The following is a 26,231-nucleotide window of genomic DNA, read 5'->3' on the forward strand; positions in this document are numbered from 1 at the left end:
GACATCATTTAATTAATCACTTTCGTATCATTCTGTCGGCAATGGAATCAAGTAAACATTCATTTTCGTATCAATGTCTAGCCAATGAAATCAACTAATTAATCATTTTGTCGTCAAGGAAATCAAGTAAATAATAATTTTTGTATCATTCTCTCGACAATGACATCAAGTAAATAATCATTTTTGAACCATTCTGTCGGCAAAAAAATAACTAAGTAATTATTTTTGTATCATTCTGTCGGCAATGAAATCAAGTAAATAATCATTTTCGTATCATTGTCTTGGCAATGAAATCAACTTTATAATCATTTTCGTATCATTCTGTCGGGAATGACATCAAGTAAATAATCATTTTCGTATCATTATTGTGTTTATGCTCGGAATGAAAAGAGTATTCTTTTACACTATTGTGATGTAATAATAAACTGATTGTGACGTCAGTGGCAAGCGCGCATCGGTATGATAAAATAAAACAAATAACTTGACTTTCCGCGTACGCGTGTGCAACTTTTGAGAGTTCTTTGGATACGCGCTCGCAGACTTAGCGCGCACATTTCTTTTTGTTATTAACCACAATTCCTCGGTTAGCAAACGGTGAGCGTACGGTGAGCAAACGGTGAGCAAACGGTGAGGAACCGAAGTTGGGCGTACGGTGAACGGATCCTCGCCGTTCACCGTACACAGTTCGGTGCGGTTTACGGAGCGGAACCGATGCCAAAACCTTTGAGCGGTAGTGTATATCGTGTGTGCGTAGCGGTGTCCGGCTGCATTGATTTAATACATGCGGTGAGATACTTTTGAGCTTGCGACTAATACAAAATCGGGCTCTAAATCTGAAAAATACTTGAAATAAAGCTCATTTTATGGTACCCATATTTCTTACAGATACATGTATGCGTAAGATACTCAATTTTTCAGATTTGGGTGGCGGGAAGCTATAAAACAATGTTTCTTGACTAAAATCGACCGATTAGCTATTCCCGTTTAGAAATTATATATCACAACTACATAGTCTGAGATTTTCATGTTCGCAGCTACCATTATACAGCCGTAGGCGCTATTCAAAAATTTATCAAAATTTACCGGGAGCACCGGTAAATTGTTATATTCAATTTTTCTCGAAAGCAGAATTGTTTTAGAGGCTAAATTTTCTAGCGCTTATAATACATCCACAGGGGCATCCAAATTTATCAAAATTGTAAAGAATCACTATCCACCCAATTTCAAAATTTCCCAAAACTTTGTATTACCCAAGTCTGGTAGGGAACTGTCTTAAGTTTAGGGTAAAATACTTAGCCAAAAGTTTGAATTGAATACCAAAATTGGCTAAGTATTTTATCTAAGCCAAATACTAAGTAAAAAGCTTAAATTTTGTACTCAAGTATTGAATTGAATACAGGCCCAGGACAAAACCAAATTATTGATACATGAAGGCCATCAAAATGGGAATGATGACATTTTGGACAAAAATACAGCATAAACACAAGAAATCACATGAACTCATCAAAAAGGAATGTGTATTGGAATCGTGCCCAACTATGCATGCAAAATTAATCGGTGTGCAAACATGAGAAACCACACAGAAACATAGAAAGGAAGTAATTTCAAAATAGAAATGATAGGTAATATAAAAGCAAACAAACTAGTACCGTAGTACTGTACAGTGTGCATGTACATGTACGCTACTCCTCCTCCTCCTCCCTCCTCCCCTCCCCCCCCCCCCCCCCCCCCCCCCCCCCCCCCCCCCCCCTCCCCATTCCGCTAGTCTCCAGTTGGCAATTTAAGACAAAACTGCTACAAAAAATGATGAGTTGCTTCAGACATAACAAAGAAGTACAGTTGTCTACAGCAGTAAAACTCAAAAGGAGTTGAAAGTGAAAAGAAGAGGTATTTTCAAAATGTCTACATTTATACATGCGCATTACGAGAGCACTGTGTGAATGTAATATTGTCTGTATTGCTGCAAATTTCTCATTTTCTACCTCAAAAACAAAAAACATTTCTATGAGAAATGTCTCGATGTTGCTCAGGTCATGTGATGTACAGGTACCAGTAAGCTCTTGATGACTCATATTCCACATTATGGATCAGTACACTTACATGTCCACGTAATAGCCCCCCCCCCCCCAATCCTTTTGTTCTCTCATCTAAACAAAGAGAGCAGTTTGCCCTACATAAATCAACTTAGCCTTTATTTCATGCTCAGTTATTCATTGATCACATACTTGTTCCTTTTTTCCATGGATATGATTTTCCCATTGCATTAGTGAGTTAGTGAATAATCAAACCCATAGCACTATGGTAATCCTACATGTTGCATCTTTACGGCCTACTGTGTAGGCTACAACATTGGCGTTGTTCCAATTTTACTGTTGGTTACTTTTGAGATTATGCCCAAAGCCTTGCTAGAGACTACAGGCTGTATCCTCCAAAATAGAGTTGACAAGGACATGATATAAACAGTAAACAGTATTCAAACACAATGAGAACAATGCACATCTCCATGTACAGTACATGTACTCATTGATTTTCTGTTAACAATGTATATTCAAGCCCTAATTTTCGGGGCCATTGAGCTCAAACATCCCTTGTGAATAATTTAAAGCGCACTTTGGGCTGTTTATTGCTGTTTCTCCACGGTTAGGGGGTGTTGTTTAGAATTGTTTGTACATTGGTTTACAATGTGAGCAGGAAGTGTGTGGACCTTGTACCAATAACAGGCCAACAATATACAATGTACTGTACATGCACTTTTACATTGGTTGCCAACGAAAAGCACAGCGTAATTTGTATAACTTTTCAAGTTCTAACAAGGAATTGCAAAAATACAAAATGGCCTTACTGTACATGTACATGTACATGTACATGGCAACCTTGTAATCAACATTTTGTGATGTTCTAAATGTACATGTATGTACTTTACATGCCCAATGTAACAGAGCCATGCATTTGCATGTGCAGTGTGTACAAAAATATATTAGCAATTAACAGTTTTAATGTTTGGTGGCAGTCAGACTATCAGAAAGACTGTTTGAAAAACATCTGCCCTTCACTTCATCTCCTCCTTGCAAATATATTTACAATGTATGGTACATTGTACAGGTGTATATTACAATATTGTATTCTGTGTCAAATGTCAAGAAGATTACAAGTACTCTTTAAATTGATATTGAAACAATCAGGTTTTGAAAGCCAAGCAAACTCTTGGCAAGGTTCAAGGAAACAAATTACACATGTAGTCTCCTTTCAAACACTTGCCGTATACGTGTATTTGTAATCCACGTTGCCAAGAAAACTAAATGCAGCTTAATCTACAAGCAGGATCTACATGTAAACTTGAAATGCCCCTCATTTAGGCCTGATGAGGGCCCACCCCTCCTGTGAAAGTTGTAATTTTGTATTTGCTAGTTAAAGTCATTTTATATAGTATTTATTGATTTAGCTTGACATTGCAATAATAGAACTACAGAGGGCGTTTGGTCAAAGATTACTTTGACAGTTCTTAAGTTTTTCTAGTTTGAAGGTCAGAAACTTATTTGGCGCCACCTGTTGTTGGCTGATTTGGAATGATCATGTTTGCAACATGATTTCTGTTTTGTGAGGAAAATCTGTGGTTTTCTGGAGCATCCTTTGTTCCTGAGAGCTGTTTCCTACAGTATTATGGAGGCACAGAGGTTAGTTAAACCACATATTTGAGCATTATGAAAATGAATGTAAAAAAGGTAGTTTTTAAGATGTTTACATTGTATGAAACTTACACAGTAGCACAGTAATTTGTATGGCAAATGTATAACATGTGTATACTGTGTACCCACACATAGGATAGACTAGAGATATCTATTGCACATTTAATATGTCATTACATCTATAATTGATGTTTAGTTTTACTTAAAGTTGAAAGAAGTATAGTCAAGTAAAATGTATGATGCAGAATAAGACATTCTATGATGAAAAGGGATGAGGAATGTGAGCATATTTGTGTGAATGAAAGGTCAAGGTCATGACTTTGTTATTGTATTCCTTGACTATGATAAAGTCATTCAAGCTCGTTAAATATGGTCACATTTTTAGTTGAAACCGTGTTAAATCTGGTTTAGACATGATAGAGATGATATAAGTTTAATTGTGCGTTAGCTGTGACATTCTACATAAAGTTCAGATAGATTTGTCAAGACAGTGTCTGACTTATATAAGATTTACAAGCAAACATGAAAAGGAGTTATAATTCAGACAATGCCTTTGATTTAGTAGAATGCTATATCTGCTTTAATATTGTGAAACTTATATTCATGAACACATACTTATTATGCATTCCTATTATGCTTTATCATGTACAGTTTTCACGGAATGAAGGGAAGAAGAACGGAATAAAGCAGTGAAAGGAGTAAAGATAAAGATTCGTTCGTCAAAGACAGAGTTGCATTTCCCTTGATGGTTATGACTCTAAAATAAACTGACATTCCCGTAAAAACCTGAGTCGTTGTAATTATTCAGCGTTTCGCCTCACAGACAGTCACAGTGAAAACTCTTTCTCAGAAGAGTGAAAAGAACTCAGGGAAATAGCCAACCTTTTCCTGAGTTAAACCGCCTCTCGGCTCTTCAAGTAAGCTCTCTCCAACGATCAGACAAGATGATAGAAGGAGAAGGAAAAGCTGAGGGACAAACAGCAGTTGCAACCGACAAGGTGTTGCAACCAGAAGCTGAGGGACAAACAGCAGTTGCAACCGACAAGGTGTTGCAACCATCAGCTGAGGGTCAAACAAGACCATCAAGAGAAGCAGTTGCAACCGACAAGGTGTTGCAACAATCAGCTGAGGGTCAAACAAGATCATCAGGAGAAGCAGTTGCAACCGACAAGGTGTTACAACAATCAGCTGAGGGTCAAACAAGATCATCAGGAGAAGCAGTTGCAACCGACAAGGTGTTGCAATACCAGCTTGGCGTTGCAACCAAGAACTGGAAGGATGCAATAATAACGTGGCAGAAAACAGCCAACAATTTGATGAAACTGTTAAGTGATGAAAACTCAGAATCATCAATAATTAGAGATGGTCGAAAAGGCACCCAACAAGCAATCGAGAACGCCATCGCAACTCAGGAAACGCTGGCAGAAGTAACAGCTGCCTTGTCAAAAGAGGACGACAGCGAGGACAAGCTTGAAGTGATGGAGGAAAAGCAATTCGGCTTGATGAAAGAAGCCGCAAAGACATTGATTCTCTTACGTGGTAATGTGGCCTCAGAGGCCTCCTCCACTGCCTCCTATCAATACAGGTGCAAAGAAAGGGTTGACAACGGACCGCCAGCTGTCACCAACAACGAAGACGGACCTTTCGGGACGCAGACCGATTTTGGTTGGAGTATCATCGGCACAGTGGACTCCAACTATCAAGGCAGTTCAGAGGATCTAATAGGCTCCACTGAATTACATGGTGTCAACAAACATCAGAAGTCCGATGCAGTGTTGGCACAGTCTATCGCCGTAAAGGAAGATATCAACCCGAGCCACATCGTGAAACCTATGGAAGCAGGTTTCAATGCAGACACGAATGAGAGGCCTTATTCGCAGCATGATGAAAGGTTTCTGAAAGTAATGGAAGATGGCATCCATGTTGCGGATAATGGGCACTACGAAATGCCACTACCACTCAAGATGGAGGAACCGTTGATGCCAAGCAATGTGTTCCAAGCCAAGATGATGCTACAAGGCTTAAGACGGAAGTTCACAAAGGATGTAGTCTATCACGAACATTACACCAAGGTAATGGATGCTCTCATCAAGAATGAGTATTCAGAGTATGTACCAGAACCCATGGACTACAAGAAAACAGTCTGGTACATTCCACATCACGGCGTTCAACAACCGAACAAATTGAGAGACGTCTTTGACTGTAGTGTTCAGTATAAAGGAGAATCGTTGAACGAACATTTGATGACAGGACCGGAAATGACAAATGCACTGGCTGGCGTCTTGTGCAGATTCCGGATGGAAAGGCCAGCCTTCATGTGTGATGTGTGGTGGCCTGATGGTGATTACCAGCAACCAGTTCATCACTATAGAAGGAAGGCACACTTGTTTGGTGCTGCCTCATCACCAGGGTGTGCGAATTATGGACGAAAGAAAACTGTAACTGACCACAAAGACAAGTGTGTAGCTGCAGCAAACTTCGTACACAGTGACTTATACGTGGTCCATGGTTTGATCTCTGTTCCCAAATCAGCAGAGGCAGTCGACTTGATGACACAGACTAGAGTGCTCTGCAAGGAAGGAAAACTGCACCTGCACAAGATTGTTTCCAACTCAAGAGAGGTAATGCAGGCAGTGCCTATGGAAGAACGAGCCAAGTGTGTGAAAGAACTCAATCTACTACACGATGAGCTGACGATTGAACGAGCCATAGGTCTGCAGTGGTGCATAGAATCAGATTCCTTCAACTTTCGCATCACATTTGCTGACAAGCCATGCACCGGAAGAGGAGTGCTTTCAACAGTCATGTCACTCTACGATCCTCTTGGACTGATTGCTCCAGTGACATTGAGAGGCAGACAGAGTGTTCAGGAATTGTGCAGAGAAGGTGCTGACTGGGATGATCCACTGACAGACAAGATGAAAATGGAAAGGGGAGTTTTACGGGTTGGAGGACGATTAAAGCGAGCAGAGGGTTCATTTGATGAGCCGACTCATCTAGTACCGCTAACTCCAGATCACCTGTTGACTCAGAAATCAAGGGTGATATTACCGCCGCCAGGTAACTTTCCACGAGAAGATGTGTACGCCAAGAAACGATGGAGAAGAGTACAACACCTAGCCAAGAAGTTCTGGTCTCGATGGAGGAAAGAATTCCTGAGCCAACTACAGTCATGGCAGAAATGGACGAAGCCACAGCGCAACATGAAGTTAGACGACATCGTGCCGACGAAGAACGATAACATTCCTAGAAACTCGTGGCCGCTGAGAAGAATCGCTCAAGTGTTCGCGTCTGACGATGGCCATGTCCGCAAGGTGAAGATCACAGTGGGTGATCCAGAACTGAATAGACAGGGAAAGCGAAACTCTCCACTGTCTATTACCTTGACCGCCCAATTCACAAATTGGTTTTATTAGTACCGCAAGAAGACCAAGTGTAATTCCCAGCCAAGGAGCCAAGAACATTTATAGTAACAAACAAGGGAATTTACATTTTAACAGTTTAAGTATGAGATTTGGAACTCATTTAAATGACCTCATTTGAACTCTAAGGAACCGGAGGTTTATGGAACTTTTGTTTATGGCAGAAAGTCATTATCTAGACATTTATGGATTTTGTAAAGACTAATTATATTGAATTTAGGGTCTGAGTAAAAGACTAGCACAGAGAAGAATATTTATTCATAGAGTCTAAAAGCAAGACTAACTTTATGTTCATTATATGATGGACAATTTGATTTTTGAAGAAGACAAATTTATTTGGTAAAGTCTGAAACTGAGTCTAGTAACAAATTTGTAGGAAAGGACTGAAGCAAGACTAGTCGAGTATTATTGGTCAAGTCTAAAGTCAGAGTCGCTCGTAAGAAACAAAAGGCAGTTATTCTTTTGGGAATTCTCTATGTACAAGATGTTATGTGAACAAGTATGTTCAATTTATAGCACCAGGGGAATGCCGCAAAATTGGCTGGAAAATTGTTCATTTCTTTGGTTTAAAATAACAGACTCTTTCTGTATGAAAATAGCTGGGTTTTTCCTGGTAGAAACTGTTTGTAAGAAATGATTTAGGGAATCATTTTTGGACAAGTTTGAGTTCCATGCTATAAATTGATCATTTGACTGATATTGTAGAATTAATATTGCAGGTATATAGACATTCATATGCCTTGCTAGGTAATTAGAAGGTATTTAGATAGAATTCCATATATGCTAATTGTAATGGTAGTATAGTGACAAAGTTTTACAAGTTATGCATTACATTTGAAATGGTAATTAGTGTATGATGTAAATCATCTACTTTATGATTATAGCACTTAGTCCGCTAAACAGAAACTTAAAGGCACATTATAGTTCGATAACGAAGAAAGTTAATTTTACAACTCGTACTGTTTGGTAAATTAGTATCTAATTTAAAGGAGCCATGTGAAAGTTGTAATTTTGTATTTGCTAGTTAAAGTCATTTTATATAGTATTTATTGATTTAGCTTGACATTGCAATAATAGAACTACAGAGGGCGTTTGGTCAAAGATTACTTTGACAGTTCTTAAGTTTTTCTAGTTTGAAGGTCAGAAACTTATTTGGCGCCACCTGTTGTTGGCTGATTTGGAATGATCATGTTTGCAACATGATTTCTGTTTTGTGAGGAAAATCTGTGGTTTTCTGGAGCATCCTTTGTTCCTGAGAGCTGTTTCCTACAGTATTATGGAGGCACAGAGGTTAGTTAAACCACATATTTGAGCATTATGAAAATGAATGTAAAAAAGGTAGTTTTTAAGATGTTTACATTGTATGTAACTTACACAGTAGCACAGTAATTTGTATGGCAAATGTATAACATGTGTATACTGTGTACCCACACATAGGATAGACTAGAGATATCTATTGCACATTTAATATGTCATTACATCTATAATTGATGTTTAGTTTTACTTAAAGTTGAAAGAAGTATAGTCAAGTAAAATGTATGATGCAGAATAAGACATTCTATGATGAAAAGGGATGAGGAATGTGAGCATATTTGTGTGAATGAAAGGTCAAGGTCATGACTTTGTTATTGTATTCCTTGACTATGATAAAGTCATTCAAGCTCGTTAAATATGGTCACATTTTTAGTTGAAACCGTGTTAAATCTGGTTTAGACATGATAGAGATGATATAAGTTTAATTGTGCGTTAGCTGTGACATTCTACATAAAGTTCAGATAGATTTGTCAAGACAGTGTCTGACTTATATAAGATTTACAAGCAAACATGAAAAGGAGTTATAATTCAGACAATGCCTTTGATTTAGTAGAATGCTATATCTGCTTTAATATTGTGAAACTTATATTCATGAACACATACTTATTATGCATTCCTATTATGCTTTATCATGTACAGTTTTCACGGAATGAAGGGAAGAAGAACGGAATAAAGCAGTGAAAGGAGTAAAGATAAAAGATTCGTTCGTCAAAGACAGAGTTGCATTTCCCTTGATGGTTATGACTCTAAAATAAACTGACATTCCCGTAAAAACCTGAGTCGTTGTAATTATTCAGCGTTTCGCCTCACAGACAGTCACACCTCCCCTCTCCTGCAAAGATATGTCAATAATTTGCAGAGACTAAAAACGTAAGCATCATGCTATCTAAAAACTAATATCAAAGACCTACCAGTACACTTGCCCATGTACATTTGTGTACAGTGTACATGACATGTAGGTATGATGAAACATTTTGTAATTGTTTCCTGCCATTTTCGAGGAAGGGGAGGGGGGGGGGGAGGAGGCATTACCAAATTCCTTTTCTTGCCTTCATGTACCGTAACTAGTAACAAGTTTCTTGTATGTTTTGCTGTCATCTGAAATCTTTTGAAAATGTAATGCTTGATCTCATCAATATTTGTTTTTCTTTTGCAGAATGTCAAAGCCTAAATGCAACATGTGAGGAGTGTGTGAAAGCCCCAAAAGCAAAAGTAAGTCTTCTTCTTTAAAAGCAATCTTTTTGCCAAATGTTTTTTATTGAAACAGTCAACAAAATCAATGCTTTAAACAAAATTATTACAAGCATTTATAGCACCCAACAAGCTTGTCAAACTATTTTGTTTCGGAGCTTTGATGTCTGTCATTCTTCATAAGCCTAATTTATACAGATTTGTTTTTGTTTTTATGTTTGTTAATTTGTTTGTTGTTTTATTGTACATTTCCAATGAACTTTTTAGTTTGCACTTTCTGAAGTTCAAAAAGGTATGTTCTGTAAAAATATTTCTTCAAATGTTTAAGTTTAAGAAAAACATGGCAAGCCTTTAATAGATACTTAACATTTGTCTAATTTATCATACATGTAGCTCTTTTTGTCTTTATTATGACATTGCAGCTGTGTGTATTATATTTTTAACTGGCGCCAGTCTGTTTATACAACAAACCAGCACAAGCACTGTTATGAACATCAGAATATGTATGACAGAACTAAATAGTGCTAGTTATGAGAAAAGGGAAAAGAGTGATTATAATTGACATGTACAGTAGTAGCTTCCCATTTTCCCTTCTTGGTCAATAATACACTGAAAACAATGGTTTCAATTACATTTTGATGCTTTCACAGAAATAAATGAACTATTATATAAATTACAACTTCAAACCCTCTGTTGAAGACATTGCAGTGAATTAAATAATTTGTATCGAGGCACATAAGCATACCTGCTAGTTAATCCTTCCGAATAATCCAGAATATTCTGATTTTCTGGATTTTTAGGACCTGAAAATTGAGAATTTTTTTAATTTTTTTTTTTTTTTTTTTTTTTTGAGGGGGTGTGAGTGTGTGTGCTTAAGCCAAAATAAGCTTGTTTTATCATGTGCCGCGATTGAAAGTTCACGTATTGCGTGTGTCGATAGCTGCATGATCGAGTAGTGAATTGTATTCACTTTTTGGTACAGACTTACCGCGTATTGCCAGTTACACTGCCGCTGCAAGTGCGATTTCTTATTTTCGAAGGCATATCGTTCTAAAAATTCCAAAATCTTATTTTCAAATGTTGGCAGGTATGCAGATAAGTATAGATTTGGAATTTGGGATACATGAAAATGGCCAATTGTTGTAGAGAAAAAACTAATTATTAAATCTTATACAACTTAGTACTTTTAATAATTGTTGTGCTTTTTTTACATTACAGTGTTATTACTGTCTGGCAACAAAGGAATGTCGTCTCTACCCAGCCTCATCCATCCTACCAAACAAAGAGTGTGCTTTGAGCCAGGCAAGATGGGGCACCTGTTTGAGTGAGTATGCGACACCTCCTCCCTCCCCCCCCCCCCCTTTCCTTACAGGTAGCATTAGGACTAATAAGGAAATAAATTCTTGGTATCACAGTGTATTGATATCCTCATATATTCTTACTTCTTTCTCCTTACTCTCTCTCTCTCTCTCTCTCTCTCTCTCTCTTTCTCTCTTTCCCCCTCTCTCTCTTTCTCTCTCTCTTTCTTTCTCTCTCTCTCTTTCTCTTTCCCCTCTTTCTCTAGAGCTCTCTCTCTTTCTCTCTCTGTATACTTTCTTCCGTTATTCCGTGATTTAGTATGTATTAATAACAAATGACATAACACATGATTAATTGTATTTAGTTAATCACTTTACTCACTTCCTTGAAATTAACAATCTCTTCTTCCTCTAGATGGTCACACGTCTACCTCTATCTCACCGCTTCTCTTTCTCTCTCTGTCTCTCCCTCTCCCTTTTTGCCTTTACCAATTAAGTGATATCTTCTCATTTGGGACTGATACATGTATGAGGAGCATCTGATCAGTCTGGCGTTGCAGTAATGAGTGATTCATGCCAGCTGACTAATACTTGTTACATCAAAAAAACTATCAACAGAGGATAAGAGACTACTCTCACATGCACGATGACAGATAAATGTTTTATGAAGATCAAGAGTGAAGAAAGTACTTGTGATTTGTGAATCCCCTCGCTCCCTTGCCTCGATAAATTTATAATTTCTAGTATAATGCACAATACTTGCATAGCGTGCAGTTTACTAGTCTACATGGAATAACGGTTTGGGAGAGTAACACCTGATAACTTGATAGATCCCCCCCCCCCTTCCGACCATGGATCGCCTCAGGGGGGGGGGGGGGCTGTCAGAAAAGAGATATCTAGTGACTTGTACACATCTTCATTCAAGATCTTGAAAGTTAATACCGTACAAAATTCTCCTTTTTTCATTCTTTTTTAGACTGGAGGGATATATGTACGTGTGTTTAATAGTACATTATACTGAGAATTTGTTCTGTATTAGTCTAAAAATTGATAGGCCTTCAAGTCAACCAAGGAGTTTTGTAAGCTCCTTGAGTCAACCAATCAAAATTCAGGGATAACTTATGAAGGTTGTGTTACGATGAAGGGATTTGCAGTGGATATTGCCATATCTTATTTCTGCAGTACAAGGCTCTCCTGAATATATGATTCCTTACTTTTCTCTGGATCTTACAGAAAAATATTAAAACGGTGCAAGAATGTTGTACCGGTACGTGTAGTGTTAATCTGAGCTGTCATTAATCCCTTCGATATCTATGACCTGATTCCCCAACCTCCCCAACCTCAACCTTCCTCATGATTGTACATGTAATTACAAGACTCTCAGAGTGTTATATTATTAATCTAGACTATCATTGAATCTCTCACTTTCGAGGCTTTCATTCTCAACTCGTGTCATAATCGTTAAACAGAGAGTTTGAGACAGTGCCGGGAGTTTTTATTGTTAATCTATCCTTTGGTAAATCATTTGTTGCCTTTATTCTTGAATTGAGGCATGATCTTTCAAGGAACATGTAGCTGAAAGTCTTCAATCTGTCAAGGTTACACTAATAATTCTATCACTCTTTAAGCTTTGATTCCTGAATTCTATTATGCTTTTCCAGCATCAGGTTCAGTATCTTTATCTGTCATCAATTTTTTGCAACTTTAATCCACAAACTGCGTCATTATCATTGAATGTACAATTTTCTAGAATAATTTGTTATTGTCCGTCATCTCATCTGTCCTTGTTCTTTAATCCAGTCAACTTTGAGGCGTTGATCATCGCAATGAGTGTGATTGCTGGTTTGATTCTGATCGGTGTGCCTTGTGGGATCTACTGCTGCTGCTGTCGAAGCTCAGGAAACAAAGCAAAGTAAGCCCACTTTCTCAGAAGCTTGATTTCCTGTAGATTAGAATACCATTTACAACTTTGTTAACATGGACATAGTACATGTATTGTAGGTACTGCTTACATCTTTCCAATGGACCTGTACTGTGTCTGTCACAAAGTTTCTAAATAATTATCTAAAAAGAACTTTTAATTCTTAAATGTTGAGTATAATTTTTTTTTTTATTGTGCAGCCTTTAATAAGCATGTTCTATTGGAAGAAACTTCTATATGTTTTTATTCGTTTCTGCTTCTGGAAGAAAAAAATTGTTCTTCCAACTTACACTGTAGTCTATTAAAACACACCATCCAATTATCTTTTTCACCTAGTATGAAGAGGTGACGACTACAACATCAATAACGAATCAGTTGTTTGCTTGAGAGAGATTAGGAAAGATCATTAATAATGTCTGATTACCAGTATTCCTCTAGTTTTTTGTTTCTCTATCTGTTTCTTTCTCTTTCTCTCTCTCTCCCTCTCTTTCTCCCTCTCTATATCACTCTCTCTCTCTCTCTGCATCTCTTTCTCCCTCTCTCTGCATCTCTCTCTCCCTCTCTCTCTCACACGTACACACACACACACACACACACACACACACACTCTTTATCCATTTCTCTCTCTTCTCTCTTTCTCTCTCTTTCTCCTTCTCTGCGTAGCACTATCTTTATATCCCTCTCGATATACTCTTCCCTCCTCCTCCCCTCCTTAACAATCGGAGCCCAGCTAAAGACAATGATTATGGAGCTAGTTGATAATATTTACGACTTTGCGGATAGAAGGGCTTTATCGACAATATTGTAATTCTATAATTATTTCTTTCTCATCATCAGATGGGCCCGTGAAGATGCCTCTCAAGAAAGGAAGAAGGATGAAAGGAAGATGAAGCATGAGCAGAAGTAAGTCAAAACAGCATCATGTGCCCATTTTTGTTGTTGTTGTATTTCAGTTGTCACATTTATTTTTAAAATCAATTATATTATATACTTTTTTTGTTATTTAGATATGTTGTATTTGAGTTTTCAATAAATGCAGAAACATCTGCTGCTAAATTTTTAAAGCCATAATAAAGTCATTCATCAGAATTTTCAAGCATAACAATCAGTTGTATATTCTACTTGAAATGGGAATACATACATATACACTGTAGTATGTGTCATTAAACTGTGTGGTCTTTAAGGTTTCCAGTTTCCTACCTTTCGTACTTGAAACATGGAGGCAATTTAAAAAATAATGCAGAAACCCCAACCTTTGCTGTCCTTTCATACAGTATCTCCTTTAAAACCCTGGCAAGATCTTTGGTTTGATGGTTTGTTTTACCTGACTGCTAAGAAAGCATGAGTATGCTTGTAAGTAAGCAACCTAGGGACCGACAGCTTGAAGTCCACTCCAAAGTACTTGGTAATGAGGATTAAATGCCTTACCGAAGGGCACTAGCGCATCGACTTGGTTTCAAACCCGGGACCTCCAGGTTAATATGTGATCACTGCTCTACTACTGAGCCAAGATAGTGTAATGTTTTACTGAGTGATTAAATGCTAGGAGAAAACCAACATCCCATACATTTTATTCTTCTGCAGGAAAATGGAACGCAAGGTCAAGAATGACGAAATCAGGCGTAAATACGGTGAGTGTCCTTTAATACTTTATCTTTCTGCTTCCATGGGGACCTGTTTCTCAAATACTGGGATGCAAGTAAAACTTCTGCATGATCAACCTTGTCATGATAGTAAATTTCTAATTGCTCTCTCAGGACCTTGTAGAGACTGCAGGCGAATGTTTCACAAAGACTAAGATCGACTTTAAGTTGAACTTAACTATGGCAGGCCATTCATGCCACTAGTACCTCTAACCATTCCTGGCATTGGTTTCTTAAGGGACGTATTTGTACGTCCCTCATCATCAATTTTAATAAATGAGCATTGCTAAATGATCAAATTCATGTTCAAAATTCCAAATGGAAATTAAATGTTGTGACGATATCATCAATATCATTCCTATTGAGTGAAAATTCACATAAAGAAAGATTGAGAAACAGGTTCCCTTTAATAGATTATTGCATGTTAAGAGGGATTGTGGTTTGAGGGAGTACTACTAACAAATAAACCAGAAAGTAATGTACATGTACATCTAGCATGGTATCTTGGAAGCATAAACTCTTTTCTTAGAGCATCGAATTCAAAGACGTAATCTTGCAGAGTTGACGAGCGCTCCCTTGCTCTCTTCTTCAGATTGAACATCTGGACCCTGTTTCATGAAACTTGTTGTCAACAACAAGTAACAAAAACTGTTGTAAGCTACTGGAATCGTGGCATTTGATTGGCTGAGAGCAAATTTGTCATAGAAATTTAGCATTTGATACTGATGATAAGTTTTATGAAACAGGGCCCAGGGAAGTGTCTGGTGAAAACATTTAGTCTAAACAAACATACTGTAAACATCAACTTTGCCGACATCCCACTGAGCACTTGTATCAAACTTAAAATGGATTTCAGTGGAATGCTTGTTGATTAAAATGGAAATCCACCCTGGTATTAAGTTGGCTTTAATAAAAGCAGAAAAATGAGGGAAACAAAATAGTGAAAGTTTGAGCAATATCCAATTAGAAATAGGAGTGTTATGCATTTTTGAAGTTGTCATCAGTGAAACACGAACTGGCACCACTGTGACGTACATGTATCTTGCGAGGTCCTCTCTACTTTGCTCTGTACAGAAAAAGGCATAAACTTTCATTTTCTGAATAGAGTTGTTTCATAGAGGGGTTAAATAAAACATATTTACAATAAAGGGTGAATGGTTTCTTAAAGGAAAATAGAAAGTTTTGTAACCATTAGATCTGGTTACGTTATGAAAAATTGGAAATGGTCTTACCAATCCATCTAGGATATCTGTTTTCATTATGTAAAAACTTATAGGCCCTTTATCCATTCATGTTGTGTACATGTACATACTGTGTATGCAGAGACACTAATCTGTAATGTTTGTGGTGAATTGAGTGTAGACCATTCATGTTTTCTACTGCACATCTAGTAAACAGCGCACCTCTTTTGTGGCAAGTCACTTTCTATATAAACTTCACTACGATTTCATACATGTACATGTATATCAGCCTTCCTTTTAGCTTATTGATACTGCAATTTAATTTAGACTTCTTTTACATGATACTGTACATAATTAACACATTCATGTTCATGTACAGTAGGTGCTGGTATTTTATTTCCTCAGTATTCTGATAAAGGCCACTTCATTTAGTAGCTGTTCGTATTTATAACTTCATACAAACATTTACTTTCAAATTTGTATACACACATACATTACCTCTGAGAAGTGAGTACCCTCTTTGCCAATATGTAAATAATTCAATGTAAGTTTGTCAAGAGCTTATAAAAGGCATCATATAAAACTGTTTTTCAAGGGATGAAAACAGTTGAAAACTAAACATCTTAGTGTTTTTATCATGCAGGCCTCTCTACACTATAAACATTGTCACTGAGGTGTCTGAATTGGAATTGTATGCCAGTCTACATCATAACATAAACATGTACATGTAGTATGCATGTGTCCCCTTTTTTAATTTCAAAATTTTTGGGTCGAGAGTTAATTCGAATTTGGGAGCCCATGTTGTACCCAGGACCCCCATAAATGTTTAGCCATGCCTCTTTTTAAGGGTGTGCTCATTTCTTTGAGGGTACTATTTATACATACATGTAAGTGAATTATTTGCAGGCGGTTTGTACACATCATGTATACAGTACAAGATGTACATGTACATGAACATTGTGTATATACTACTCTGTAGGTACCAGGATATAAGACAGACTGCGGTGGGTTCACAGTTCACACAATAGCTAAATGTGGTTTTGAGTCATAAAACAAGTGAACCAGTTGACAGTGACACTTCTGCCATGCGCTTGATGAATGATGAAATGAATAAAAAGCATGTTTGATTTAATATATCATTCAAGAATAGGGGTGAAATAGTAGGGAAAAAAATCAGGTTTGATTATTTGTTATCATTGCTTAATACATCAATAAGTGGTATATTACAATTTACAACACTCGTGTCAAACATTTCTGTAGAAAAGGGTTGGTGGCTTGTGTTGCATACAGTAGGAGCTGTATTATGTACTTGAACATGTACTGTACTTGGAGTGAGGCACCAGACTTTGCTAACAGTACCGGTACATGTAATCTGCTACTTTTTTTGTTTCCATTAGGTCTCATACAGTCCGATTCTCATGAGAAAACATGTAAGCCCTATTCTAAAATAGCTGATTTTTCATTGCTCTATGTCTGAAAATCCAAGCTCAAGCAATCAGCAAAAGTTTGTCTGCATCACAGAAATGCAGGAAAATGTTGTGTTCTAGGATTAAACAAAAGAAGTTTGTCCTACCGGTAGTTAAGTTAAAACCAGTTCAAGGTGAATTTTAGCCTACAGCTTAATTGTTTGTGTAAAAGTGATGTATTGTAAACAACAGTCTTCTCATTTTGTAGTCCCCCAAACAACAATAGCGACTGTTATATAGCACATGGAAACATTTAAATGAGCTTGCCACCCCGTACTACATTGTAGCTCCGTTCAGCTCAGTTCAATGTAGTCAATTACCACAGCCTCTATAAGGAAATAGCAACCCAAACTCATTCAAACTCATTCATTCACCTATTAAACAATAATACACTGACCAGTTTATAGCGCATCATATCATATCGTCTTTTCGTATACATTTACTAGAACATCTCTTTACCACATACTCATTGTATAAATGGCTGTCTTTATTACCTAGCTACCATTTATTATTTATAGGAAACCTCACCAAAAGACCGTTCAAAGCTTTGTAAACAAGGAAAAAATATCTTGATGTTTGGAGGAATGGGTACGGTGTACTGTAAAAGCATTCAACCAAATTTAAATGAATCCATTAAATGTTTTCATGAACATCTACTTTCATGCACAAAATGCTAATTAGTTCTACTCTGTACAGCATACAGATTCACAGAGCTTACTTATAAACAGTATAACTTCGTTTTATCTCTTGTACATTTTCGTAAGGAATATCTTACATCAAAGGGCAGGAACACATCTCATTTTTCAGAATACCAACACTTATTCTTTGGGGTGAGGTTTCCTTTAAATGAAATCATGGTTTGTTTTTACATACATTTACTGTCGTGTACAAAATGCTAATAAGTGAGACCTTCTACTCTGTATATACTGCACACAGATTCACAGAGCTGAGTCATAAACAGTTATTGAATAAGATCTGTTATTGCACTGGTTTATTGAACCAGCAATAGCCATGATGTCAACAGTGTGAGATCAATCATATTTTGACAAAGAGGGTCCAAACTCCAAAGATCAGGCCATCCATTTCAGAGTGCGTCCATGCAAAGGAAGTATTTCCTGATCCATTTTAATTTAAAAGAAAAATGATTGTGAAAAGAAAACTGTTGGACCATCTCTAGTTCGGTCTAAAATAAAACTGAACTGGGCCCCATCTTGTAAGAAGTCGTGATTAATCCAAATCAATCGCAACTCTGCAGTCCCCTACCTCTGATGTACATTGTACATAGTTGGGAAATGGGGATTGATATCAATCGCAAATAAGTTATGATTATTCACAACTTTTTAGTAGACTACATGACAACTAGACTAAATGATGAGTAGATTAAATGATCAGTAGGCTAAATGATACGTACGGGTTGACTAAATGATAAGTAGAAGAAATGATACCGGTAGGTAGAAGAAATGATATTAAGTAGAAGAAATGATACCGGTAGGTAGAAGAAATGATATTAAGTACCGGTAGAAGAAATGATCAGTGGGCTAAATGATAAATAGACTAAATGATAAGTAGAAGAAATGATACCGGTAGGTAGAAGAAATGATATTAAGTAGAAGAAATGATCAGTAGGCTAAATGATAAGTAGACTAAATGATAAGCAGAAGAAATTATCATTAGACTAAATGATAAGTAGACTAAATGATACCGGTAGGTAGAAGAAATGATATTAAGTACCGGTAGAAGAAATGATCAGTGGGCTAAATGATAAGTAGACTAAATGATAAGTACCGGTAGACTAAATGATAAGTAGAAGAAATGATATTAAGTAGAAGAAATGATCAGTAGACTAAATGATCAGTAGGCTAAATGATAAGTAGACTAAATGATAAGTAGACTAAATGATAAGTAGACTAAATGATAAGTAGACTAAATGATAAGTAGAAGAAATGATATTAAGTAGAAGAAATGATCAGTAGACTAAATGATCAGTAGGCTAAATGATAAGTAGACTAAATGATAAGTAGACTAAATGATAAGTAGACTAAATGATAAGTAGACTAAATGATAAGCAGAAGAAATGATCATTAGACTAAATGATAAGTTGACTAAATGATAAGTAGACTAAATGATAAGCAGAAGAAATGATCATTAGACTAAATGATAAGTAGACTAAATGATAAGTAGACTAAATGATAAGTAGACTAAATGATAAGCAGAAGAAATGATACCGGTAGGTAGAAGAAATGATATTAAGTAGAAGAAATGATCAGTAGGCTAAATGATAAGTAGGCTAAATGATAAGTAGACTAAATGATAAGTAGGCTAAATGATAAGTAGACTAAATGATAAGTAGACTAAATGATAAGTAGAAGAAATGATCAGTAGACTAAATGATAAGTAGGCTAAATGATAAGTAGACTAAATGATAAGTAGACTAAATGATAAGTAGACTAAATGATAAGTAGACTAAATGATAAGTAGACTAAATGATAAGTAGACTAAATGATAAGTAGACTAAATGATCAGTAGGCTAAATGATAAGTAGACTAAATGATAAGTAGACTAAATGATAAGTAGACTAAATGATAAGTAGGCTAAATGATAAGTAGAAGAAATGATAAGTAGACTAAATGATAAGTAGACTAAATGATAAGTAGACTAAATGATAAGTAGACTAAATGATAAGTAGACTAAATGATAAGTAGACTAAATGATAAGTAGACTAAATGATAAGTAGACTAAATGATAAGTAGAAGAAATGATCATTAGACCATGTGGATAATAGATGGGCTGGGTATAGACCAAACAGCAATTTACCTTCTTCTTTTTTAAAGGGATCGTTTAACAATGTTAAATCTGAGATACACGGCCCTACGTGTTATCAGTGTCTGTGATATGGTGTAATATTGAAGCCCTAAAAAAATTGCGCTTCAAAATGATCAAGAAGTGCCTCAAAAAAGTAAAAACCTTTGAGTGACCGGTTTTACCATACTCGTTTTCCCCAATAGACTGTAGTGTTATGAAAACCGTCAGGCGAACGGTTTTCAAAATTTGTAATTCCAATCATAAATATCTTGATAATCAGACAGGCGATCGGCTTGTAAAAGTCATGGGGTTCCTGACTGACCTAAAGGTTTATAATTATCATTGCATCATGAGCTAAATCTAGAATTTTGTTTCAGAATCTGAGACAAAGTTACCGGATCCCTTTAAGGTACATGTAGTCCTTTGTCATACATGTATGAGGCTTGATGTATTAGATCATGAAGCTATAAACTTGGTATGAACACACCCTTGGAAGTCAATTTGTATTGTCATTTGACTGTGACCGTGACGGGAGAGTCAACACGAAACACACTGCACGCTGAAAGTTTCTATTTACTTTTCACATATACGACTATTCGTCATGGCCTTATGACAAATACAATAATAGTGTCTTTGGTAATTCTCTCACCTCCAATCACAAACTGCAAAAAAATCATGTGATCAGTATTGCACATACATAGAAATTGTAGAGGGTGGATGCTCTTGAATACAGCAAAAATCACAATATATTAGACGTACATGTAAGTCAATTGTACAGTATGCATCAAATAAGTATCTGTGGCAATCCGTTCATAACCCTGCTGTACCATTTGCTGGTTTATATTATCACTACTGTTCTTCGAGCTCCTTCTCTATTATTCATTCGGGATTATTTAAGAAACATAGAGCATATTTAACGAAAGTTTACAAAATTACTGTCCACAGTGCTAAATAAACATTTTTATTTTAGGACACCGACATAAAAACATGCCTATCACTACATGTAACTGAAGTTCCAAGTTTTAAATTGTACTTCTGAGTATTCTTCCATCTCCCTCCTTCCTACTGTAGTTTTTAAGATTAAATATAAAGACCAGTTCTGGTCATGCGATTGCATCGTGAAAGAAACGTTGTTGAATCGATCAGAAAAGGTTGATCATCTAAGTATTGGTGCGTACTGCAAGGTTCTGGAATCATCAAAATGATAAGAAATTTGGCCCAGTCTTGGTAAAGTTGCAAGCACTGTACACAGAAAGATGTATATGGGACTACGCCCACGTGCGCGACACGTGCGTTATATCTGTCAGGTCCAAATAGATATAATAATTTACCAAATATATCAATTAGTAGGCAGTTTCTCGGCAAAATTTGTATGATCACGTATTAATCAAAACATATTCTTCACATGATTGGTAATAAGAGCTTCCATTTCATTTTTTGAGAGAGGGACGTTTCAAAAACTGGTCTGTACATTTAACACACTGCAGAGTGGTGTGCCCAGGGTCATAAATTTATATCTGAAGGCTTGTTCAGTTACGACGCAGTAAACCGCCACAGTTGTTATACTTGTGAAATGGATGGCAATCCGGTGCCACAAATGTTCTGCACGTGCTCACTGAGCTCTGTATTATCAGACACAGAAATGTGAAGTGTAGTTTACGTCATCATAATAAAAACGCTAGGGTTTCACATCATCATCTCAGAACGAGCCTTCATAGCACAAACAGACTTCAGGTGCTGATTAAATATGTGCCAGGATTTTACGAATGGCAGCCAAAAATATTTATTGACTACGTGCTAGATTGAGGGATTTAGAAGAGTCGGAATTGAATAGTTTATCCAGCCAAGAAATTAGTAATTTCAGTAGCTTTCCGGCATATTGGCCATAGTAACTTTTTATAAAAGTCTTATGAAACAGTGCATTGGTGTAATGACATTGAAAGCATGCAATATATGCAGTACATGAATGAAGTCATGAAAAGAATCCCTACATAATTCGTCATTCAGTGACTCATGTACTTTCACACGGCTTTAACGAGGCCCTTCTGGTTTTGAACTAGCTAAACATATGTTCTAATGAGGTAAGTTTCATTCTCAAATCTCCTTGTTATCGACTATCGAGCCTTATACATGTACATGCATGGGGCTTCATCTTATACAGTGCAAGGACATACAGTGTACATCATTCAAAGACAATTAACTTTCTAAACGATTGCACATTTTCTTCTTGTAGTAAACAATGTACATATTTTTGACAAAAGTCGAGTTGTTTTGTAGATTATAAATATATGAAGACCGTATTATTTCTACATTATATATTTTTTGAAAATATGCAGCATAATGTCTTAGGACTTGTAAATAAAATTAATGAATATGATATCATATAGAGGCAGTTCGCTTCAAATGATAGTACATTTTCTACATGTAGTAAAGGTATGTTCATTTTCAAAATCTGAGTTGGAGATTTCATGTAGGTTTTTGGGACAGCAAAAAAGAAGAAGCTATTTTAGGACTTTTAAAGATAAAGACCAGTTATGGTCATGCGATTGCATTGTGAAAGAAACGGTGTGGAATTGATCAGAAAATTTTGATCAGGTAGCATATAAGTATTGGTGTGTACTGCAGGGTTGTGGAATCATCAAAATGTTAAGAAATTTGGCCCAGTCTTGGTAAATTTACAAGCACTGTACACAGAAAAATGGGACTACGTGCGTTATATTTATCAGGTCCAAATAGATATAATAACTGGTCTTTACCTTTAAGGCAAAATTTCACATGTACATGTATACACTTGTAGTTGTCTGGTACACTGCAAGATAATCATTCATGAGGAATAGAACAGCAGAATTCTCTTTTCATACATGTACATATTAACCAGTGTAGTTTTTCATAACTCTTTTCATAAGAGCGCATTACTCTTCATCACTGGATTACCATTATCTATAAAGCTGCTTTTTCGTGTATGTGTGTGTTGCAGCCAAATCTCCATGGCAACTGTTATCTAAACTTGCTTGCGCTGAAATAACTCATTACATGAGCTTGAATGCTAGAGGGATTTAGCAGTAATCTACAATGGATGTTACAATAACATGTTTGTGCACTTCTACTTTTTTGCCGTGTTCTTGCTTTACCCTTTTTTCCTTTTTTTTTGGCCTTTTTTTGCCTTTTTTTGCCTTTTTTTGCCTTTTTTCCTTAAAATGGGAGAATATTACTAGCAATAAATCTCCCATTTTCAAAATGCTGTCACTCTCCTGCCCTTTTAGATTGATTTAAAGGTATTACAAAGTTTTGGGAAATTTTGAAAATTGGCTTGATAGTGATTCTTTACAATTTGGATATATTTGGATGCCCCTATGGATGTATTATAAGCACTAGAAAATTTAGCCCCTAAAACACTTCTGCTTTCGAGAAAAATTGAATATAAAAATTTACCGGTGCTCCCGGTAAATTTTGATAAATTTAAAATAGCGCCTACGGCCATGCGAGGGTAGCTGCGACAATGAAAGTCTCACATTGTTTTATAGCTAAATTAATATATTGACCTTGAGAGGGCGCTATACAACATAAAGAGTTTATTATTTACAATTTCATCACTTTCGACTCGATTTTAACCGCGACAACGATCACTGAATATTGTAGGATCGCATATGCTTTCAATATGTTCATTTGAACCAAATTCATGACCCCATACCAAAACTTTGTATTACCTTTAAGCACTCTTGTTTTAGAAATGTAGTAAAAACTGTATGAACTTTGACAATCTACCCCCTAGGGGCTTAATACTAGTACAGAGCATTAGAAATTAAAATAATGTCAGTTTTTATTCCAGCTGATACCTGTATGCAATGGATGTCGTTTTACATCGTCTGTTTGGAGCCAGAAGGGCGCTAACTCATATACTTAACACAGAGTTAATGCCTTTCTGGCTCTGAGCAGATGGTATGTTGTTGCTTTGCCTGTGTATGCCTCGCATGCTTGTCACCATCATTATACATGTATATGTTTCCATGCCAACAGGCCTATTTAAAGAGGAACCATCTACCAGCTCTGAGCCTTGATGACCTCTTGTTGACCTCATGTTGACCCCATCATGACCTCACCTTGACCCATCTTGACCCCTTTGATCACTGCATGTGACCCCTGCATCTTCCGTATCTCTCCTAACTATACTCATCCATCAAAGACCATTTCAGTTATAAGGACCATCGCTTGAAATAGTTATTCTTGAAACTTTGGAGAAAGACTTTGTAGATTATCGTTTGAAACTGTAAATAGAAAATATTGTAGATAAAAATGTTTTGAAATAGATGATGTACATGTACATAGGGAGTCAATTTGAATGCAAGCATACAGGTACATGTCAAAAGGGGGGGGGGGTTAAGAACGCTAAGAAGAGAAAAGAACAAATTTGTCAGGATTAAGTCTTGTCAATACTAGTGTAAAATAGTTTTTGTATTTAGGATTTTTTTTGTAATTTCAGGCTGTTAACATTTGAAAAATTTGTAGATAAAGATGTTTCCATGTTTTGAAATTGATGGTGTACACATACAGATTACAGAGTATATTTGAATGCTGTCTTATATTTAAAAAGAAGAAGAGAAAAGAACATATTTGTAAGGATTTAGTCTTGCCAGTACTAGTGTAAAATGAATAAACATGTAATATAGTTTTGTATTTTAATAGGATTTTGCTGAAATTTTAGGCTGTAAATACTAAAAATTAAAACAATTTTTGTTAGACTAATCTAGTACATGTTGTTCTTTTTAGTCTATAAATAAAAACATTCAAATTAATCAAATAGATGTTATTTAATTGTTTTTATCTTGTTTTAAATGAAATCCTGATTGAAAGGGATATTCTTCCTCATAGTGTTCAGTAAAAAAGTTCATTGGAACTTTGTAGAATATCTTTCAAGACCAATACCGGTATGTCCTTCATCAATCCAATCACATTCTAATTTCTATGCTCTTCTTATTCCATCATTTCACAAAATAGAAGCCCTGTCACTCTCAGCTATCATATTTAGCATTCCCATCAAACTATATCTTTAAATTTTCACATGATTCATTGTTTCTGTTCCGTGTTTATCTGTCTTGCAATATGTGCTTATTTTCCTGCCCATATTTTTGTATTGTTATTTGTTAGTACATCTGTTTCACCCCTTTACACTACAATATGTGTTTAAAAAAAAAACTTTTGTACATCAAATGACAAATCTTCACACATGCAGGCACAAAATGCAGGAACATTGTGTACATTAAGTCATCCTTAGACATATGTACATGTACAAGTACATTTATAAGCTGTTCTGGGGAGAACTATTTGTCTGATCGCCCACTGCTAACCATTCTCAAATAATTCTTTGCTACCAAAATAAAATTCTGTGAAGTTCATTTTTTTTATCAAGAACTTTTTCAAAAAGAATCATTTTACATATTTATGATTGATAGTGAGTGTCCATCAGGGTAGTTTCACATTTCATACTGGCATTTGTATGTCAACAATCAAACAAGCAAAAAAGTCATCTATAATTACTTATGATGAACTACATATACCTGTCCATATCAGTGAAAAAAATACATGGGGGCTCAAGGCGAAATAGCCCCCAAAATGCCCAAAAGAGCCCCCGAAAATGTGCATAGAGTTCAATGCAAAAACAAATTTCGAATGTTATTTTCATGCAGGTTGAAAAGTAGTCCCCGAAAAAGTAATATTAATTTTTTTTTTTCCCTGGTCCATATGTCCTCTGGAATGTCAAGGACTTGCCTTTACTATGTCTCTATTCCGAGGTGTCGGTTTCATGTTTTTTTTTTCACGAGCTCACACCTTATAACACATACTTCCTCATTCCGTTTAAGCTGATTAATAATAGAAAATTGTAGCGCCTTCAACTAACATGTAGCTTGAGTCTTATTCTTCTGTGTCATTGTTATCTATTGAGAGCCAGCAAGACTTAAAGGTACTATATCCCATTTGCAGGCCAAAAAAATAAAAAGGTTAAATTCCTACGGAATTTGAAAGAAAATACTAATTTAGAACTTCCCTAATAAAAAAGAGGACTTGAAAATGTCTTTAAGTGGGAAAATAACGACTATTAGTTGTTGAATCGACTTAAGAGCCAGTAAGTAATAGTCTGATTTTTCAGACCATTGTACCAAATGGTGGTACATTTTATGCTGCACAAAGATTCAATCAGTTTAATTTTGGTCATTACAAGAAGTGGGTTATTGATGTAGACAAATGCTCATGTACCCTTTACAGCTCATTTTATGTATGATAATACCAAAGATGAAAAAAAGCCAGTCAG

At 36.1% G+C, this 26,231-nt stretch overlaps 2 protein-coding genes and 1 long non-coding RNA gene across 4 annotated transcripts in view; all 3 read left to right on the forward strand.

The window, feature by feature from the left end:
- LOC587142 (pituitary tumor-transforming gene 1 protein-interacting protein) overlaps positions 1–26,231 on the forward strand; it is a 44,107-nt gene that overhangs the window by 7,709 nt on the left and 10,167 nt on the right. Inside the window, exons 2-6 of the mRNA XM_030990716.1 lie at positions 9,579–9,634; positions 10,832–10,937; positions 12,712–12,823; positions 13,670–13,735; positions 14,417–14,463. Of these exons, the coding sequence (XP_030846576.1) occupies positions 9,579–9,634; positions 10,832–10,937; positions 12,712–12,823; positions 13,670–13,735; positions 14,417–14,463 (387 nt within the window). The remainder of the gene's footprint in view (positions 1–9,578; positions 9,635–10,831; positions 10,938–12,711; positions 12,824–13,669; positions 13,736–14,416; positions 14,464–26,231) is intronic.
- Positions 3,380–5,008, forward strand: LOC115926172. The gene is made up of 3 exons (XR_004064998.1): positions 3,380–3,674; positions 4,338–4,858; positions 4,922–5,008. It is a non-coding gene; the product is annotated as an uncharacterized LOC115926172 (long non-coding RNA).
- LOC115926171 lies at positions 5,704–9,196 on the forward strand. 2 transcript variants are annotated; one of them, XM_030990715.1, is made up of 3 exons: positions 5,704–6,548; positions 6,660–8,398; positions 9,062–9,196. In XM_030990715.1, exons 1-2 carry the CDS (start codon positions 5,762–5,764, stop codon positions 7,100–7,102), a joined length of 1,230 nt encoding a protein of 409 aa, XP_030846575.1. In that variant the 5' UTR covers positions 5,704–5,761; the 3' UTR covers positions 7,103–8,398; positions 9,062–9,196. The 2 variants fall into 2 exon arrangements, with proteins under 2 accessions (XP_030846575.1, XP_030846574.1); XM_030990714.1 differs by having other exon boundaries at positions 5,704–8,398.

The sequence above is a fragment of the Strongylocentrotus purpuratus genome, unplaced genomic scaffold (genome assembly GCF_000002235.5).
Source record: "Strongylocentrotus purpuratus isolate Spur 01 unplaced genomic scaffold, Spur_5.0 spur5_scaffold_19, whole genome shotgun sequence".
Lineage (NCBI taxonomy): Eukaryota > Metazoa > Echinodermata > Echinoidea > Camarodonta > Strongylocentrotidae > Strongylocentrotus > Strongylocentrotus purpuratus.

Excerpts from the sequence above, each read along its gene's own strand:
- LOC115926171 (XM_030990714.1), top strand. The coding sequence starts at position 5,762 with ATGGATGCTCTCATCAAGAATGAGTATTCAGAGTATGTACCAGAACCC.